Source organism: Salvelinus fontinalis, chromosome 13 (assembly GCF_029448725.1).
Source record: "Salvelinus fontinalis isolate EN_2023a chromosome 13, ASM2944872v1, whole genome shotgun sequence".
Lineage (NCBI taxonomy): Eukaryota > Metazoa > Chordata > Actinopteri > Salmoniformes > Salmonidae > Salvelinus > Salvelinus fontinalis.
In genome coordinates, this window is record NC_074677.1 from 34,488,580 (window position 1) to 34,507,592 (window position 19,013).

General features: G+C 41.7%; 1 protein-coding gene across 1 annotated transcript in view; it reads right to left on the reverse strand.

Annotated features, from left to right (window-relative positions):
* The window catches only part of LOC129868488 (phospholipase D2-like), a 43,732-nt gene extending 25,037 nt beyond the window's left edge, over positions 1-18,695 (reverse strand). Inside the window, exons 1-15 of the mRNA XM_055942514.1 lie at positions 18,172-18,695; positions 14,399-14,552; positions 14,115-14,245; positions 13,803-13,945; positions 13,519-13,612; positions 13,187-13,252; positions 13,042-13,100; positions 12,672-12,917; positions 11,292-11,435; positions 11,088-11,171; positions 10,642-10,720; positions 8,454-8,564; positions 8,011-8,220; positions 7,697-7,880; positions 7,449-7,567 (exon numbers count right to left, since the gene is read on the reverse strand). Coding sequence (XP_055798489.1) covers positions 7,449-7,567; positions 7,697-7,880; positions 8,011-8,220; positions 8,454-8,564; positions 10,642-10,720; positions 11,088-11,171; positions 11,292-11,435; positions 12,672-12,917; positions 13,042-13,100; positions 13,187-13,252; positions 13,519-13,612; positions 13,803-13,945; positions 14,115-14,245; positions 14,399-14,540 — 1,812 coding nt within the window. The 5' untranslated portion in view covers positions 14,541-14,552; positions 18,172-18,695. The remainder of the gene's footprint in view (positions 1-7,448; positions 7,568-7,696; positions 7,881-8,010; positions 8,221-8,453; positions 8,565-10,641; positions 10,721-11,087; positions 11,172-11,291; positions 11,436-12,671; positions 12,918-13,041; positions 13,101-13,186; positions 13,253-13,518; positions 13,613-13,802; positions 13,946-14,114; positions 14,246-14,398; positions 14,553-18,171) is intronic.
* Positions 18,696-19,013: the final 318 nt, after the last annotated feature.

Here is a 19,013-nt window from a genome sequence, read left to right on the forward strand (position 1 = left end):
CTTTCATCAAAGTTTATGATGACTATTTCTGTTATTTAACGTGGCTCTCTGCAATTTCTCCGGATATTTTGGAGGCATTTCTGAACATGGCGCCAATGTAAACGGAGGTTTTTGGATATAAATATGAACTTAATCGAACAAGACATATACAGTGGGGAGAACAAGTATTTGATACACTGCCGATTTTGCAGGTTTTCCTACTTACAAAGCATGTAGAGGTCTGTCATTTTTATCATAGGTACACTTCAACTGTGAGAGACGGAATCTAAAACAAAAATCCAGAAAATCACATTGTATGATTTTTAAGTAATTAATTTGCATTTTATTGCATGACAAGTATTTGATACATCAGAAAAGCAGAACTTAATATTTGGTACTGAAACCTTTGTTTGCAATTACAGAGATTATACATTTCCTGTAGTTCTTGACCAGGTTTGCACACACTGCAGGAGGGATTTTGGCCCACTCCTCCATACAGACCTTCTCCAGATCCTTCAGGTTTCGGGTCTGTCGCTGAGCAATACGGACTTTCAGCTCCCTCCAAAGATTTTCTATTGGGTTCAGGTCTTGGAGACTGGCTAGGCCACTCCAGGACCTTGAGATGCTTCTTACGGAGCCACTCCTTAGTTGCCCTGGCTGTGTGTTTCGGGTCGTTGTCATGCTGGAAGACTCAGACACGACCCATCTTCAATGCTCTTACTGAGGGAAGGAGGTTGTTGGCCAAGATCTCGCGATACATGGCCCCATCCATCCTCCCCTCAATACGGTGCAGTCATCCTGTCCCCTTTGCAGAAAAGCATCCCCAAAGAATGATGTTTCCACTTCCATGTGGGTGTGTGGACAGGTGTCTTTTATACAGGTAACGAGTTCAAACAGGTGCAGTTAATACAGGTAATGAGTGGAGAACAGGAGGGCTTCTTAAAAAAAATTAACAGGTCTGTGAGAGCCGGAATTCTTACTGGTTGGTAGGTGATCAAATACTTATGTCATGCAAATTAATTACTTAAAAATCATACAATGTGATTTTCTGGATTTTAGATTCCGTCTCTCACAGTTGAAGTGTACCTATGATTAAAAAAAATTACAGACCTCTACATGCTTTGTAAGTAGGAAAACCTGCAAAATCGGCAGTGTATCAAATACTTGTTCTCCCCACTGTATGTATTGTGTAACATGAACTCCTTTGAGTGTCATCTGATGAAGATCATCAAAGGTTAGTGATACATTTTTTTCTCTATTTGTGCCTCCTCTCTTTGGCTGGAAAAATGGCAGAATTTTTCTGTGAGTAGGTGGTGACCTAACATAATCGTTTGTGGTCCCTTCCTTGAAAAACCTATTTGAAAATCGGACACTTTGGTGGGATTGTCAACAAGATTACCTTTAAAATGGTATAAGATACATGTATGTTTGAGGAATTTTAAATTTTGAGATTTCTGTTGTTTGAATTTGGCGCCCTGCACTTTCAGTGGCTGTTGTCATATCGATCCCGTTAACGGGATTGCAGCCATAAGAAGATAAAGTAATGATGGACTGTCGTTTCTCTTTGCTTATTTGAGCTGTTCTTGGACTTTTACCAAATAGGACCAAATAGGGTCATCTTCTGTATACCACCCCTACCTTGTCACAACACAACTGATTGGCTCAAATGCATTAAGAAGGAAAGAAATTCCACAAATTAAACTTTTAACAAGGCACAACTGTTTTTTGAAATGCATTCCAGGTGACTACCTCATGAAGCTGGTTGTGAGAATGCCAAGAGTGTGCAAAGCTGTCATCAAGGCAAAGGGTGGCTATTTGAAGAATCTTAAATATATTTTAATTTGTTTAACACTTTTTGGTTACTACATAATTCCATGTGTTATGTCATAGTTTTCACATCTTCACTATTATTCTAAAATGTATGAAATATAAAAAATAAAGAAAAACCCTGGAATGAGTAGGTGTGTCCAAACTTTTGACTGGTACACACACATATATAATTTTAATAGCAGGACACTGTAAAGTTCATTATTCCTCTGAAGAGTATGAATTAGGCTGTTTGAGAAGGTTTGAATCCTAAGCAACCTGCATACACATCGTTTGAAGTAGTATAGACCAACATAGCTACTGTAGTAGGTCAAAGGTAAGTGCTGGAAAACCTTGGTAGAGCATGGGTGGAGTAGGCATTGTGTTGTGCATGTGAATTTCCTTTCTTTTTCAGCTTCAGACCAATGCCTACTCCTTTAACTTAATCTTTTTTTAATTCCAATTGTTTTTACACCAGAAGGTGATTTTCTGTTAGAGGTGCACTATGTAGAAATCGCTCTGCCCTTTCCCGGTTGCTAAAAATCTAATAGTTTGCCTAATTTCAGTTTGTGACAAAACAAGAAAGTATAGTGTAGAGAATCATTGTACCATCTAAAACTGCTGTGAAAAAAAAAGGTTTTCAGCTGTTTGAAGCTGGTGTGCAAACCAGGTGTGCAAAAACAAAATGGGAAGCATAAAAATAGCGCACATAGAACATATCTACCGCTTCTTAGACTTGCTTTCAATGAGAATGACAGATCTATAAATAACTTTTATTACATATTGCAGCTTTAAAAAGGTGCATTATACAACATTTTCCCATGTGAAGAAAGAAAATTTGCTATTTTAACCTTTAAATTTGGCCAAAAGGTCTTGGCTTTATTGGCACAGGTGGTGCGCTTGCATACCTGCAAGGGTTGCTGATTTAAACCCTGGTCTTCTGCCCTCTAATAGCTCAAATCAGTTATGTTTAGAATTTACCATAGACAGTCAAAAGTAATTGTCTGCAGTTTTCAGAAGGTGAATAGCTCAATTGACTTTGACAGTCTTACATTGTAAAATGACTCAAATCCCATTGAAAGCACAGTTAAAGAAAACGGTTTTAAGTCATTGACTTTTGAAGGTTGTATAACTCAGCCATTGAGACTAAACAAAGATATTCCCATGTACACTAGAGCTGCGTCAGTAGGTTGACTGGTGAGGTTAATGTGGCTAATTTCGCACTGATGTTTAGAGTCCCACAATAAGAGTGAAAACGCTAATTTGATGTAAACTCTACACAGTTGTGTTCTGTGAGTGTCACTGAGTAGGTGGATACTCCATTACATGAGTACAGTTGAAGTCAGAAGTTTACATACACCTTAGCCAAATACATTTAAACTCAGTTTTTCACAAATCCTAGTAAAAATTCCCTGTTTTAGGTCAGTTAGGATCACCACTTTATTTTAAGAATGTGAACGGTCAGAATAATAGTAGAGAATTATTTATTTAAGCTTTTATTTCTTTCATCACATTCCCAGTGGGTCAGAAGTTTACATACACTCAATTAGTATTTGGTAGCGTTGCCTTTAAATTGTTTAACCTGGGTCAAACGTTTCAGATAGCCTTCCACAAGCTTCCCACAATAAGTTGGGTGAATTTTGGCCCCATTCTTCCTGACAGAGCTGGTGTAACTGAGTCAGGTTTGTAGGCATCCTTGCTCGCACACGCTTTTTCAGTTCTGCCCACAAATGTTCTACAGGATGAGGTCAGGGCTTTGTGATGGCCACTCCAATACCTTGACTTTGTTGTCCTTCCATTTTGCCACAACTTTGGAAGTATGCTTGGGGTCATTGTCCATTTGGAAGACCCAATTGCAACCAAGTTTTAACTTCCTGACTGATGTCTTGAGATGTTGCTTCAATATATCCACATAATTTCCCTCCTCATGATGCCATCTATTTTGTGAAGTGCACCAGTCCCTCCTGCAGCAAAGCACCCCCACAACATGATGCTGCCACCCCCGTGCTTCACAGTTGGGATGGTGTTCTTCGGCTTACAAGCCTCCCCCTTTTTCCTCCAAACGTAACAATGGTTATTATAGCCAAACAGTTATATTTTTGTTTCATCAGACCAGAGGACATTTCAGTTGTCATTACAGATGAACATGGTACCTTCAGGCATTTGGAAATTGCTCCCAAGGATGAACCAGACTTGTGGAGGTCTACAATTTTTTTCTGAGGTCTTGGATGATTTCTTTTGATTTTCCCATGATGTCTAGCAAAGAGGTACTGAGTTTGAAGGTAGGCCTTGAAATACATCCACAGGTACACCTCCAATTGACTCAAATTATGTCAATTAGCCCATCAGAAACTTCTAAAGCCATGACATGAATTTCTGGAATTTTCCAAGCTGTTTAAAGGCAAAGTCAACTTAGTGTATGTAAATTTCTGACCCACTGGATTTGTGACACAATGAATTATAATTGAAATAATCTGTAAACAATTGTTGGAAAAATTACTTGTGTCATGCACAAAGTAGATGTCCAAACCAACTTACCAAAACTATAGTTTGTTAACAAGAAATTTGTGGAGTGGTTCTAAAACGAGTTTTAATGACTCCAACCGAAGTGTATGTAAACTTCCGACTTCAACTGTAAGTATGCCCCCAAAGCAATTCTAAAGTCTAATACATCCAGTGCAATTTCAACTGATTTCAATGATTGTCTTCTGTTGTATTTATATAACATTCCGTTATTGTTTAGCATTATCTAGTCGAAATATGGCATGATTACACTATTTGTATCCGTTTAAATTCACTTTCAATAGTTGTTTTTTTATTTTCAATGAAAACCACAAATTCATCTATTGTGGCTAGCTTCACACAGGTAGAGGTGCTGGACGTGGGCTAGTCCAGCATCCAAATCGGATCTGCATATACAATCAAGATGGTCAAATGGCAAAGTTGTTCGTTTGGCACTGTTGATCAGCACAGATTTGGATAAAATGTAAAGGAGAAGGTGGGTACTGGAATCTATTCTAGAAATTCAAAACGGGTGAGTTTTTCTGATGCTAGTAAGCATCCATTTGCACAATGGAGTGCCCAACCACACTGTATACATGTGCATTTGTTTCAGTGAAATATGGCTAGCTTTTACCTTAGCTTGGACTATGGATTAGCTAGCCAGCTAGTATTGCAAAAGACCATTGTTTGCATTCTAAGGTAGCAGCATGACCATTTGCCCAAAATTTGGTGTTGGTTTTGAACTGATGTACGTTAGTAAAGACAGTACAGTATGAAGATAGGCTAAAACCGCTTCTCCAATAGAAATCCCCGATCACACTTATAGGCGACGTTTTCTAGCTATGCTCATGCGTAGAAACACATCATAGGGTCTAGCGCCGAACTGCGTATTTGCAGGCCGTGAAATCGAAGGCACCCTTACGAAAAAAGATTGCAGTCAGAGTGCAGTATAACTGCAGAATTCCGCAACTACTGCGTCCAAATAACAGTTTTTTTTTTTACTGCAGTAATGTTGCAGTCCAAAATACCACAGTCGACTTCATTTTACTGCAGTAATGTTGCCGTCCAAAATACCACAGTCGACTGCATTTTACTGCAGTAATGTTGCCGTCCAAAATACCACAGTCGACTGCATTTTACTGCAGTTTCAAAACGGCAATATTTTTTTTAAGGGCACTCCTTCGATAAAGTTGTTTTTGACAAATGAAAACATGTCAGTTTGTCACTTTCACAAGATTAGTGTAATAAAATGTTCAACTACTGGAATCTCGATTGTGCCTTTAGATTTCAGAGAAAATGAACTGCTAAGGAATAATATTTCACTTCTCTCATTGACTTCCCAAACCCTGGCTTGGTCTGATTGTTTCGCAAGCGTTCCCGTAAGTCTCGCGATGTTGCGCTTCTGGTTTAGAAACCCTGTGACGTTAGGTAGATAGCTAAGTTTTGTGGGAAAATATAGGACTGGCATTTGATGGGCTCCCGAGTGGCGCAGTGGTCTAAGGCACTGCATCTCTGCATCTCAGAGGCGTCACTACAGACCCTGGCTCAATTCCAGGCTTAATCACAACTGGCCGTGATTGGGAGTTCAATAGGGCGGCGCACAATTGGCCCAGCATAGTCCGGGTTAGGGGAGGGTTTGGCCGGGATGGCCTTGTCCCATCGCGCTCTATCGACTCCTTGTGGCGGGTCGGGCACATTGTAACGGTTTTGACTTGAGGTTATTTATAGGGGTGCCAGGTAGGTTGAGCCTACCAGAGAAAGCATTGGTTTCTCCTTTTAGTTTGGGAGGGAATGAGTCCCATCTGGTCCGTCAAGTCACACCAATACAAAGGACTTATGTAAAAGTAAGGATGGAAATATACTTTTCATAAACCCCTTAAAACATTGGAAAGAACTTCAAACAAGTGTATTCTTTTGCGTGGTTGTATTAACAACATAAATGATCACACACAAAAATATAACAATTAATGCACTTATGTTCATTTAGAAATGTCCTGTACCTCGGGCATAAAAAGAGTCCAGCCCGGTAAATAAGTTCAGTGACTCAAGTGACCTTAGTCACGCAACGTTTGTCCGTAGTGTACACCCAGTATATTCATACACTCAAAATAACACTTATTTTGCAACACAACTATAAAGCGTATCAAAGACTAACCAAAGAATAATATGTCCTCACAACTACATAAATCACAGTATACATCACCCCAAACAAATGAAATACCGTGTACAAAAAAGTTGTAGTCAGTCAGACAATCCGCCAACAGATCTCCAGCGGAGAAAAGGCCACGAAAACCAACGGAGAGTTGTAGTCCACAGACGCACAGAGTGGATCCAATCCTGGGTAAACTCGCTTTAAGGCTACAAAACACACTGTACGGCAACAAAACAAACGTAATGGCGAAGCTTCATGAACTGAAGGTAGTACACATCCTCATTCATGTCTCAATCACAACTTCACCTTTGCGCAGCTGATGCTGGCTATTTAATGGGGAATTAAAGGGGAAGCGCCCTATTAGAAGGAGAAGCACTGAGACGGTTCAGAAATATTCAGGGCCGTCACAACATGCACGCTGACTTCGGTCGCCAGTTGTATGTTTTTTCCTCCGACACATTGGTGTGGCTGGCATCCGGGTTTAGTGAGCAGTGCGGCTTGGCAGAGTTGTGTTTCGGAGGATGCATGGCTCTCAACCTTTGCCTCTCCCGAGTCCATACAGCACAGGTGTCAAACTCATTCCACGGAGGGCCGAGTGTCTGCGGGTTTTCGCTCCTCCCTTGTACTTGATTGATGAATTAACATCACTAATTAGTTAGGAACTCCCCACACCTGGTTGTCTAGGGCTTTATTGAAAGGAAAAATCAAAAACCTGCACACACTAGGCCCTCCGTGGAATGAGTTTGACACCCCTGCCATACAGGAATTGCAGCGATGGGACAATTGGATAGCACAAAAATTGGGGGGAAAAAGAACAAAACTATTTTTGCTTTGTCATTATGGGGTATAGATTGATGATTGATTGATGAGGGGGGAAACAATTTAATCCATTTTAGAATAACGCAACAAAATGTGGAAAAAGGTCAAGGGGTCTGAATACTTTCTGAATGCACATCAAAGTAAAGTCATGAAAGAAAGATCCTTAGGAACCTCTTATTTGGGTTCTGACCTTGGCAAAGTTCCAGCGCTGGATGAAGTGGCGGGCCACATCCCTGGCAGCTTTGCCGTGGAGTGCAGCAGACAAGTCACGCCACGGCATACGGGGCACCTCAGTGCGGTCAATGTTGTCTGGGGAACAAAGAACTTTACATTTAAGAATGAGCCCTCTTGGGTGTGTTGTGTATGCATGTACATGTGTGTTAGCGCGGGAGTGATAGGGAGGGTTATGAATTGAGCTATAGTGTGTGCATACTGTACCTTCGAATGGGCGGTCCAGTTGGACCCAGTCCTTCCTGATGAAGTTGCTGTAGTCCTTGCCAAGCCACAACTGGGTGTTGTTCTTCAGGTCCACATGGTTGACCTCCTTGACCTCCTCTGGCTCTGTAGGCTTTGGATCGTGGGCCAAGTCTGACCCATCCACCTGGTCACCTGAATCAGCTGCCTAGGGGGCAGAGTAGGACAGTCTGGTAATGAAGTCATCGCTCAACACCAGGTAACACTGAACTATGGATTACCAGAACAGAACAACACAAGAGAAAGATTAATCTTGACTTTGTCTTGAGGTGTCTCACTTCTGGCTCAGCCAGTGGAGCCTTTGGTTCTTCTTCAGAGATATGATTGGTTGTCTCCGTATCAGTCAACCGGTACTGACTGTCGTCCCACCTCCCAAAGGCCAGGTCCAAGCCTCCCACAAAAGCCACTGATTGGTCAATGGCTACCATCTTCTCATGATGGGCCCACAGAAACACCACCGCGGACATGTGGTTGGGGTGTCGCATCACCTGTTGGGAAGATGTCAGGGAAGCTAAGAACACAAATCTAAAAGTTTTGAATTTAAATTAAAAGACCCAGATTAACAAAACACAGTAATGAAAGCATGAGGATGTGTATGATTCCTCTGTTTAGTGTGACACTGTGCTACAATGTTATGACTAAGAGCCAGCAACGTGATTGGTTTTTCAGGTGTAAAGCACCACCTGACTGCAGAGCAGAGATTGGAACGTCTCAGACAGACCTTGATGTTGGGGTGCATGTCCATCAGTGTCCTCTTGCTGTGACCACTGTTGATGCCCAGGGCCATTTCCACCTCCTTGTACAGGAGCACACATACTTTGACACCTTGTTCCTGCACAGAGAAAAGAAAGGATGGATATTCACAGAAGGTAGTCTGGCTGATACCAAAGTCCTTCTGACTTCAGAGTCTGAAAAGGCTGTTTTGATGTTGTCGGCACGATGCGTTGATATTGAAGGGGGCTGTACTTTTACTGGTTGGGTCTCCTCAGTGTCCTTCTCACTCAAACACCCACAGCCACACACATCCCCAGAGTGCCATCCCCTTCCATTACAACTGTTGGATTTCCAAACCAAACAACCTCAACCCCCCAGGAAAAAAAATTATACACTGCTCAAAAAAATAAAGGGAACACTTAAACAACACAATGTAACTTCAAGTCAATCACACTTCTGTGAAATCAAACTGTCCACTTAGGAAGCAACACTGATTGACAATACATTTCACATGCTGTTGTGCAAATGGAATAGACAAAAGGTGGAAATGATAGGCAATTAGCAAGACACCCCCAATAAAGGAATGGTTCTGCAGGTGGTGATCACAGACCACTTCTCAGTTCCTATGCTTCCTGGCTGATGTTTTGGTCACTTTTGAATGCTGGCGGTGCTTTCACTCTAGTGGTAGCATGAGACGGAGTCTACAACCCACACAAGTGGCTCAGGTAGTGCAGCTCATCCAGGATGGCACATCAATGCGAGCTGTGGCAAGAAGGTTTGCTGTGTCTGTCAGCGTAGTGTCCAGAGCATGGAGGCGCTACCAGGAGACAGGCCAGTACATCAGGAGACGTGGAGGAGGCCGTAGGAGGGCAACAACCCAGCAGCAGGACCGCTACCTCCGCCTTTGTGCAAGGAGGAGCACTGCCAGAGCCCTGCAAAATGACCTCCAGCAGGCCACAAATGTGCATGTGTCAGCATATGGTCTCACAAGGGGTCTGAGGATCTCATCTCGGTACCTAATGGCAGTCAGGCTACCTCTGGCGAGCACAAGGAGGGCTGTGCGGCCCCACAAAGAAATGCCACCCCACACCATGACTGACCCACCGCCAAACCGGTCATGCTGGAGGATGTTGCAGGCAGCAGAACGTTCTCCACGGCGTCTCCAGACTCTGTCACGTCTGTCACATGTGCTCAGTGTGAACCTGCTTTCATCTGTGAAGAGCACAGGGCGCCAGTGGCGAATTTGCCAATCTTGGTGTTCTCTGGCAAATGCCAAACGTCCTGCACGGTGTTGGGCTGTAAGCACAACCCCCACCTGTGGACGTCGGGCCCTCATACCACCCTCATGGAGTCTGTTTCTGACCGTTTGAGCAGACACATGCACATTTGTGGCCTGCTGGAGGTCATTTTGCAGGGCTCTGGCAGTGCTCCTCCTTGCACAAAGGCGGAGGTAGCGGTCCTGCTGCTGGGTTGTTGCCCTCCTACGGCCTCCTCCACGTCTCCTGATGTACTGGCCTGTCTCCTGGTAGCGCCTCCATGCTCTGGACACTACGCTGACAGACACAGCAAACCTTCTTGCCACAGCTCGCATTGATGTGCCATCCTGGATGACCTGCACTACCTGAGCCACTTGTGTGGGTTGTAGACTCCGTCTCATGCTACCACTAGAGTGAAAGCACCGCCAGCATTCAAAAGTGACCAAAACATCAGCCAGGAAGCATAGGAACTGAGAAGTGGTCTGTGGTCACCACCTGCAGAACTATTCCTTTATTGGGGGTGTCTTGCTAATTGCCTATAATTTCCACCTTTTGTCTATTCCATTTGCACAACAGCATGTGAAATTTATTGTCAATCAGTGTTGCTTCCTAAGTGGACAGTTTGATTTCACAGAAGTGTGATTGACTTGGAGTTACATTGTGTTGTTTAAGTGTTCCCTTTATTTTTTTGAGCAGTGTATAATCGAGAGAACCAACCAACCAATCAATCAAGATTTCATTAACAGACAGGCTCCTTTTCAGACCAGTGGGTCACAGCTGTGTGGTCATGAGGTACGCTTTTGCCATGCTACACAGTAGGTGGGAAGGATGAGGAAAGGAGGGATTAACCTTCAGTGCATTCAGAGGAAAGGAGGGAGGAGAGGTAAAAGGGAGACTAGAAACATGTTGACAGGAGAAAGTTGGGAAGTAGATTCGTACTGCTTTGCGTTTGAGGATCTGGTCCAGGCGCCAGTATGTGTCTGTAGCTGGCCTCTTCAGGAAAACCTCTGGGCTGAGCCTGGGAGGGAGGGAGGGAAAGACATATTCACCATGCAATCTTAACCATGTACATATTTACACTGTGTCCTGCTGTTTATAGACTAATTAGAAACAAACCTAATACATGTTGGAAACAGTGATCTCCGTTGATATTGATATCAAATATTTGTTTTGTTTGCTGTATGCTCTTATTTAGCTAACGGCAGAGCCATTTTCTACAGTATAATGTATATGGCTCTGTATAACCACGCTCTATAATTATGGAGAGCACTGTGCTTACATCAGTACAAGTCTTGGAACACACAGTAGCTTACTAGCCATAGAGATATACTGTATAATAATAGAATGTTCAAATATATTTATATGGTGCTAGCACTGCTCCTCACCACCAGCCTGTAATGAAGATCTCCTCCTTGGCCTGCTCCAGAGCATCAGCCAGGTCTGCAAAGTAGCCACTTCCATTTACATACCTTTAATATGACCAATTCATAAACAGAGACATTACATTTAAGTTAAGGGTGCACACAGCTATGGGTGTATACAGCATGTACACATACCACATTATCATCTAATTGGAAGCAACATCTGACCATTTAGTGAGTGTGTTCTCCCGTGGCGGGGCAAAGCCCCCAAAGCGTTGGACCTGGAGGAATTCACAGGGCTCAGCCAGCCTATTGATCTCATGGCTCCACCAGTGAGCCTGTCTGTAGCTGTTACATTTGATGATCAGATTCCTACACACACACAAAACACTCATGTAAGAACACAATAGGGATGGGCACGGTTATTCGAATATCCGAACGGATGTTAGTATTCGATTACTTGGGAGAGTATTCATTTTTTATAAAAAGGCTTTGTCTTTTTTTTTTTAAGGCTTTGTCCAAAATTAAATGATCTGATATTGCTAAATTAGTTTTTTTATTGAACCATTATTTAACTAGGCAAGTCAGTTAAGAACAAATTATTATTTACAATGACGGCCTCTCCCGGCAAAACCCTCCCCTAACCCAGACAACGCTGGGCCAATTGTGCGCCGTCCTATGGGACTCCCTATCACGGCCGATGGTGATACAGCCCAGGATCGAACCAGGGTCTGTAGTGACACCTCTAGTACTGAGATGCAGTGCCTTAGACAGCTGCGCCACTCAGGGGCCTACAAGGATAGACCATTACAGTCAAAATGGTAATAAAACATCAGTTTTATGAGTGTGCCGCATAAAAAAGACAAACAGGTAGCTTACACACGTTTCACACTGGTTTTAATGTCTATGGTTTCACACATGTAGCTTGTTGTTATTGTCAGTCAAACAAAGCAGCGCTACATTCAGAGGCTCCACGTGTAGCAAGTGAAGTGGGCGATTTCTAACCAATGCCAAATGGAATTAAACTTAGGAAATAAAAAGGCTAAATGAAAAGGAGTAGGCTATAATGATGAACCAATAGGTAGGCTGTGGTTTCATATGAATGGGGTTGTTGTAGACATTGGATGGGGAGTGTAGCAAAATAGCCTCTATTAGCTTTGCTACTTTAGCTAGCTAGCTGGCTAACTTAGCTGGCTGCAGTAGCTAGCTATTTCACAACAATTTGATGTAGTCAAGACAGGCCATACCAGACGGTCTGATATAGTTTGTCAACTAGTCGGTTTGGCTATTTTCTCTCTCTCCCTCCGTGCACCAACTATCTCGCTCTCTCTCTATTATTTAAAAACGCATGTATTTCGACTATCCGGATATCCGAAAAAATATCATGATATTATTTGAATACTGAAATCATTTCAAATGCCCATCCCTAGAATACACATACACGAGTTTACACAGCGAGACAATACTTGCCCGCACAAATACACAAACAGCTAGGAATTGACTCATAAATAAGAAAAACAGTTAGGAATAGAAGTGTCTATTTGAGGGTACACTTTTATGAGTGTCTGCTGAAAAGTAATCATATTTTGGATTCCATTATGAACTTACCTGGTGAAGTTCTGAATGCAAACCCCATACTTGGTGTCAGTATATGCACGACCCACTTGAACTTTGAACTCCGGGTCAAAGACCAGTACGAAGCAGACGACCCCGTTTTCCCGGTTCATATAGAGCAGGAAGGAGTCCTTGACCACCAGCCAGCGCTTTGACCAGCGAAAGCAGAACTGGTGATGACCAATACAGTTCAAACCCTGGATACGGTGACCTCCTGACCTTTTGAAGATGGAACCCTCCCTGAAACACAATGGCATCACTCACACAGACATATAATCAGTCACATTAAAATATACTGAATAACACTGTCTCTCTTTCTCATATACCATCACACACACTCTCATAGACTATTAATAGTGCTTACAGGCCTTTGGGTCCAAGCTCACTGACAAAGGAGAGGGCACTGACATCAAGGAATTCCAGCTGGAATCAGAACAAGATAGGATGTGCTATCATCACGGTCTGACAATGAATGGTAATTGGTGTATGTGCGTGCTATCTTCACTCACCATGCCGTGATAGTTCTTACAAAAGGAATTCTCCAGAAGGCCGTTTAGGTATTCCTCAAGGTATTTCTATAACAGAGAGATCAGAACTGACTGGACCTACATTATCAAATGTCAACAAATCAAATGGTCAGATAGACAGAAGAACCCCTGATAATGATTTTAAAGTCACAAGATTGATCCTTTGTTTTTTTGTGTGGAGGGAATTATCTACAACTAAGTAGATGTAAGACTGAGTGATGTGTGGCTCTCTGTCTGCATGTATACCATGGTGTTTATCAGTGTCTGTCTTTTTGTGTACAGTACGTGTGGTTCCATGGTTGTAAGAGTGATACCGGTTTGCTGGAAGTTCGTCTCATCCTCTCAGTCCCATGTAGACTTGGCATCTCTTCTGTCATAGCCCTCAGTTGCGCTCTCTGGGCTGCAAATCTAAAAATAGACATTTTAATATTCTAAACATTTTACTGCTTAAACCAAAATCACGTACCAAAATCACGTACCAAAATCACAACAGGCCTTCACTCTGATTTGAAGTGCATCCCCTCTAAACAAATTACTCTCAGCACAGATAATGGGTTGATTTGCATGTCTGAGCTCTGATTGGTGCTCTGAGTCTGACCTTCCCAGAGGCAGGAAGTGGGCCATCATCTTGTGCTTGTAGAGGTCACGGTGCAGCTCCTGGAAGTGCTTGTACTTCCTTTTTACCGTCCAGGTGAACTTGCCATGGGTCAGCTTCACAGTGTACAGAGTGCACACACGGACCTGGAAGAGAAAACATGCCATTGACTTGTGTAGCCTACACATAATATAAACATGTGCTCATGTGGAAAGGTACAGGTGTACATATAATATACAGACATACGAATAAACACTATGTACATACAGTATACGGTACACACACACACACACACACACACACACACACACACACCTTGGAGCGCGTAGTGTATCTCTCGGTGCTGTCCACTCTGCAGATGACTGGAGTCCCAGGCAGTAACACCGGCACGCCTGCCTCCTTCACATCCAGCAGATGATGGACCACCAGGAAGGGACGACTTTCCTCTGTGGGGAGATCAGATGACACAGGCAATCTATTACAGAATAATTCAATACCACTACTGAAGTCTCTTATCAGTCCAATGTGATGTAAAGGTATTTGGATGGAGGAAATAAAACATTATAGGCTACATCAACAACTAGGGTCTGTGTCCTCACCTCCTTCCCTCATGAGGCCATCCAGCTCTTCCTTGCTCAGCTCACAGTCGTCCGTGATGAAGTGCTTTGTCTTTTGGGCCTCCGCCGCTCCCCCATCTGGACATGAAGGGGTATTGCAGCATGCTGGTGCTGGACTGGCCATTGTGCTCTATCCCTTTCATCACACAGAAAAATTGCACTAAATATTAATCACATTCCATCACCATAATCTTTCAAACATCTCGCTATAGTATCCAGAAAAAAACTTGAATCTAGCTGAATTTACTGTATTACATAGAAAATACTTGACAATAGTGGAACTGTACAATGCAATGACAGTCATTCAGACTAATTGCAGGCCTGTGTCAATAAGGCCAAGATCATTTTTTCAGACACGTTATCTATGAAGTACCTTACATTAAAGGCCACCTAACACAGATGAATATAAATAGTGGGGAGAACTGATCTATGAACTAGGAGAGACTGGGGCTTCACGTGTGTCTAAATATAATCCTGGGACCTCTCAAGTGCCTCAGACACTGCAGTGAACCAGATAACACAACACCACACCATCTGAAGAGGAACAAATGACATGATAACAGCATCAAAAAGTACAATAATGTGTTGGTGGTGTTTACCTGGTTGTATCATTAGCGGTGTGACACATAAGAAGTCTGGGAGGGAGCACACACAATGAGAGAGAAGGTTGTGTGCAAATGCGTGTGGGAAGAGGGATCTGATTGGATGAGTAGATTTGTTTCCAGGGCAACCAAGTTCAAGGTGAAACAAAATCGAGAGAGAGAAAGCGATGCATTGACAAAATGTGCATCACTGTCTCCACGTCTCTTACTATGCAGAGTATCAGCCTAGCTCTGACAGTGGTCTTGGTACTTTATCTACATTGTCTTTGCTGTAATGCAGGACAGATTCTAGTAAGCTGTACAAGCTCACCATAGGGACTGTCACTAGGGGACCCTACAGTGGTTCCTAATTCCCAGTGTAAATCTATACCCACGGGTGAGTTTGTGCTGTAGGCTTATTCTGAGTCATGGATAAAGAAACATGAGTTGTTTTCATTTGGAGGGAAACATTTCTGAACTGTGGATGGGTCAACACACCAAAACATGGGGGGAGAACTGTTATTAAGTGTGCACACTGGACACTGCACAGCAAATTACAATCCCAAAGTTCACTTTATTGCTTTCTCTAGGTATCATCTATGGATAAATGGCAATTGCAGAACAAAAAAACATTTACAGCATTTGCTTAATTTGTTACACCATATTCAACATTCTCTAGAAAATATCTACTGTTTAGTCAGTCAGTCATTCAAATGACAAAATGATAGGCCTATTGCCTACTATATATTTCCCCACTGAAGCCATCATTCTATTTTCCATAGCCTCCACCCATTCCCCCTGCAGTTAAATATAAGTTCCAAAGCACTCTAGAAAAAACAGAACATCTTGGCATGTGAGTGGGACTCAGGGGTAGACGTAACATATTAAATGAAAATCAAGGACATTCAAATTAGTATATGTTACGTTTCGTATGGTATGTATTAATTTGTGGATTTCCATCATACATTTTGTATGATATAGGGCAGGTTCCCCAACTGGCGGACCAGAGCCCCCCAAGTTTTCTGAGATGTTTTATTGTTGGACATAAGACTGTGAAAACACCAGGAAATCAGCTCCTAATGATTTTAAGTTTGGAAATCTGTTCAAGTATTGCCACGCATAATAAAGAGGCATATGTGATCGTATATAAATGTAAGCAAAGTTTGAAATTATTATGTTTCTGTCAAATATTATATCTGTTTAGGCTTCTTGCGGTCAATTTGCATTCTACAAATTATTTGTAATTATGTTCTGGCCTCTGACCATCTGTTCAAGAAAAAAGAAACTGCCCGCAGCTGAATCTAGTTGAAAATCCCTGATATAAGGTGTCCAATCAAAAACACATATTTTGATCAATGAGTGAAATAATATGTTAATTGTGTAGATAATGGTCTAAGAAATCAATGGTCCAAACCTCATGTCTCTATCATAATCCATTCAAAACTTATTGCCGTTTTTACCCTTGTAGGATTGTCAACAATAGGGTGACTAAACTCAAAGGAGACCAGAGACAAAGTGGCAAAAATCTGAGAAATAGTATCGCATCATCTAGGCTGGATGCTTTCCGAGAATTAAGGTTACCTGACAAGGCTCACCATTGAACTCAACATCTTTCTTCTCAAATCAGGATGACATAAATCAATAGAGGTAAGATAGATATAGATTGTGATATAACATGTATTTTGATATTTTAGTATACGCAGTTCATATTAATGCAAAGTTTGTTCTTTTCCAAAGACTTCTTACAAAAACAAGCGTATCTCTGTGAAATGTCAATGGAGCCTTTTAACATTTAATTCAGCTCGTGTCATGCTAATTATGCTATTTGCGACCCGCGGAACAACTTGGATGACGATGACCACAAAATGTTAAATCCTCATAAGTTTCGGCGAGTGAACTCCACCCCTCTTTCAATCGAACTCGGTGCTAATTTTCGGATGTATTAGGTTATGAAATCTGACTTTTCTATATAATGTGATATGTTGGAGAAAACTCCACTGAAAGATTCAGAACCATATTTGTCTTGGTAAAATGTATTTAATAGCATAAGGAAGTGAAATGTCATCACCAAAGCACATTTTCACGAACTCTGGGCAGAGTGGGTGGACACCGTATATAATGTTACAAATTACAATTTGTATGACATGAATTAACAATATGTATGATATGTAAAGAATTCCAATTAGTTGTTGCTGTGGTTAAGGTTAGGAGTTAGGTTAAAGGGTTAAGATTAGCTGACATGCTAAGTAGTTGCAAAGTAGCTAAAAAGTAGTAAGTAGTTGCAAAGTAGCTAAAAAGTAGTAAGTAGTTGCAAAGTAGCTAAAAAGTAGTAAGTAGTTGCAAAGCTGCTAATTATTTAAAATGCTAAAGTTGTCTGTGATGAGATTTGAACACGCAACCTTTGGGTTGCTAGATATTCATGTTATACACCCACCCAATCACCCTCCTTTTGTTTTTGCCTTAAGGAAAACTGATGTTAGAGGGTTCCTCACCCTGAAAGTAGTCTATGGCCCGAGAGAGTAGATTGCACAGTACAGTTCTTTAAAACAGCCACTACAAACTTCAGCTAACCTTAGCCACCACAAGCTAACAATCAATGGAAGTGATGGGGGCATGTGAGCATGTTTATTAAAAAAATTAAGAATGTCCAAAACACCTGAAATCAACTCTATATTTAGTTTTATATTACTAAAGGTGATTTGACTCACATACCCACATCACTTCAATTGATTAACTTGTGGTGGCTAAAGTTAGCTGAAGTTTGTAGTGGCTGTTTAAAGACAACAACCATGGATGACAGTTTCCACTGGCCCATAGACTACTTTTAGAGTGAGGAACCATTTAACATCAAGTCGTAAAATAGTGAACTACTCCTTTAAGTAACCTTTGGTCTTATGTAACCATACCAAACATAACATATTATACTAATGAATGGCCGATCATTTTTCATTTACTATATTACGTCTAGTGTATGATACCAGGTTGGAGAACGAAGGAGCAGACAGAATTAGCAATGTGAAACTATAATAAAGTATCCAGTTGAAATGTCGCATAGGCCTTATTAGTATTCTGCATCCGTGCTGTTTTAAACTATTTCTAAATCACGATAGTTCCCTTTATAGTGGTATAGAATCACAGAGGAGATTCATTTTTAGTAGAGGCGTAGTTACTTACTAAAGCATCACATAGAAAAGATCAGGAAGACGAGGGTCAAATTCCATATCCGTGAGTAAAAATATCTTCGTTTTTCTTCCTAGTCCCTTCGCCCTAGAAGTTTATCAGTAGGTTTGACGTAAAAGAGAGAAGGAAAGCGATACAGTACTTCTAAACCATGCACATGTAAATGTTCCTTCCGGCTGCATGGTAGGCTATATTCCTGAAATCATTCACCGAGAATATCCGCTACAGAAGCACAAATAGTCTGATACAGTAGTGCGCGATGACTTGTCCAGGTAAACATTGCATCAATGTATCAACAATGTATACATTTCTTTCATATTACCTAGCTATTCCATTGTCAAAAAAAAATGTCGCATAGTGCCTGACGTAGCAGGCAGCAGCACTCCAGTTGAAGACAGATTGTACCGTCAGCAGCACAACAGTAGTTAACCTTTATTTAACTAGGCAAGTCAGTTAAGAACAAATTCTTATTTACAATGAAGACCTACACCGGCCAAACCCGGAGGACGTTGGGCCAATTGTGCGCCGCACTATGGGACTCCCAATTACGGCCAGTTGTGATACAGGCTGGAATCGAACCATTTATTCTATTAAAATTCAAATAAAAAAATTGAGAACTAACAATCAACAACTAAATTATAAGAGTTTGGTCCGGATTATATGATTTTCATTGGTTTTTAATTATTAAACATCTTCGTCTTTGTTGCTTGAGATTTTCTCAATAGAAGAGATGACTTTATTTGAAGTGTAACCAGCTGCAAAACAGGTGATATGCCAGATCTGTTTTTACTGGCTCAAGACATTCCTCCTCCTCATTCACACAAAATGAATGAGTA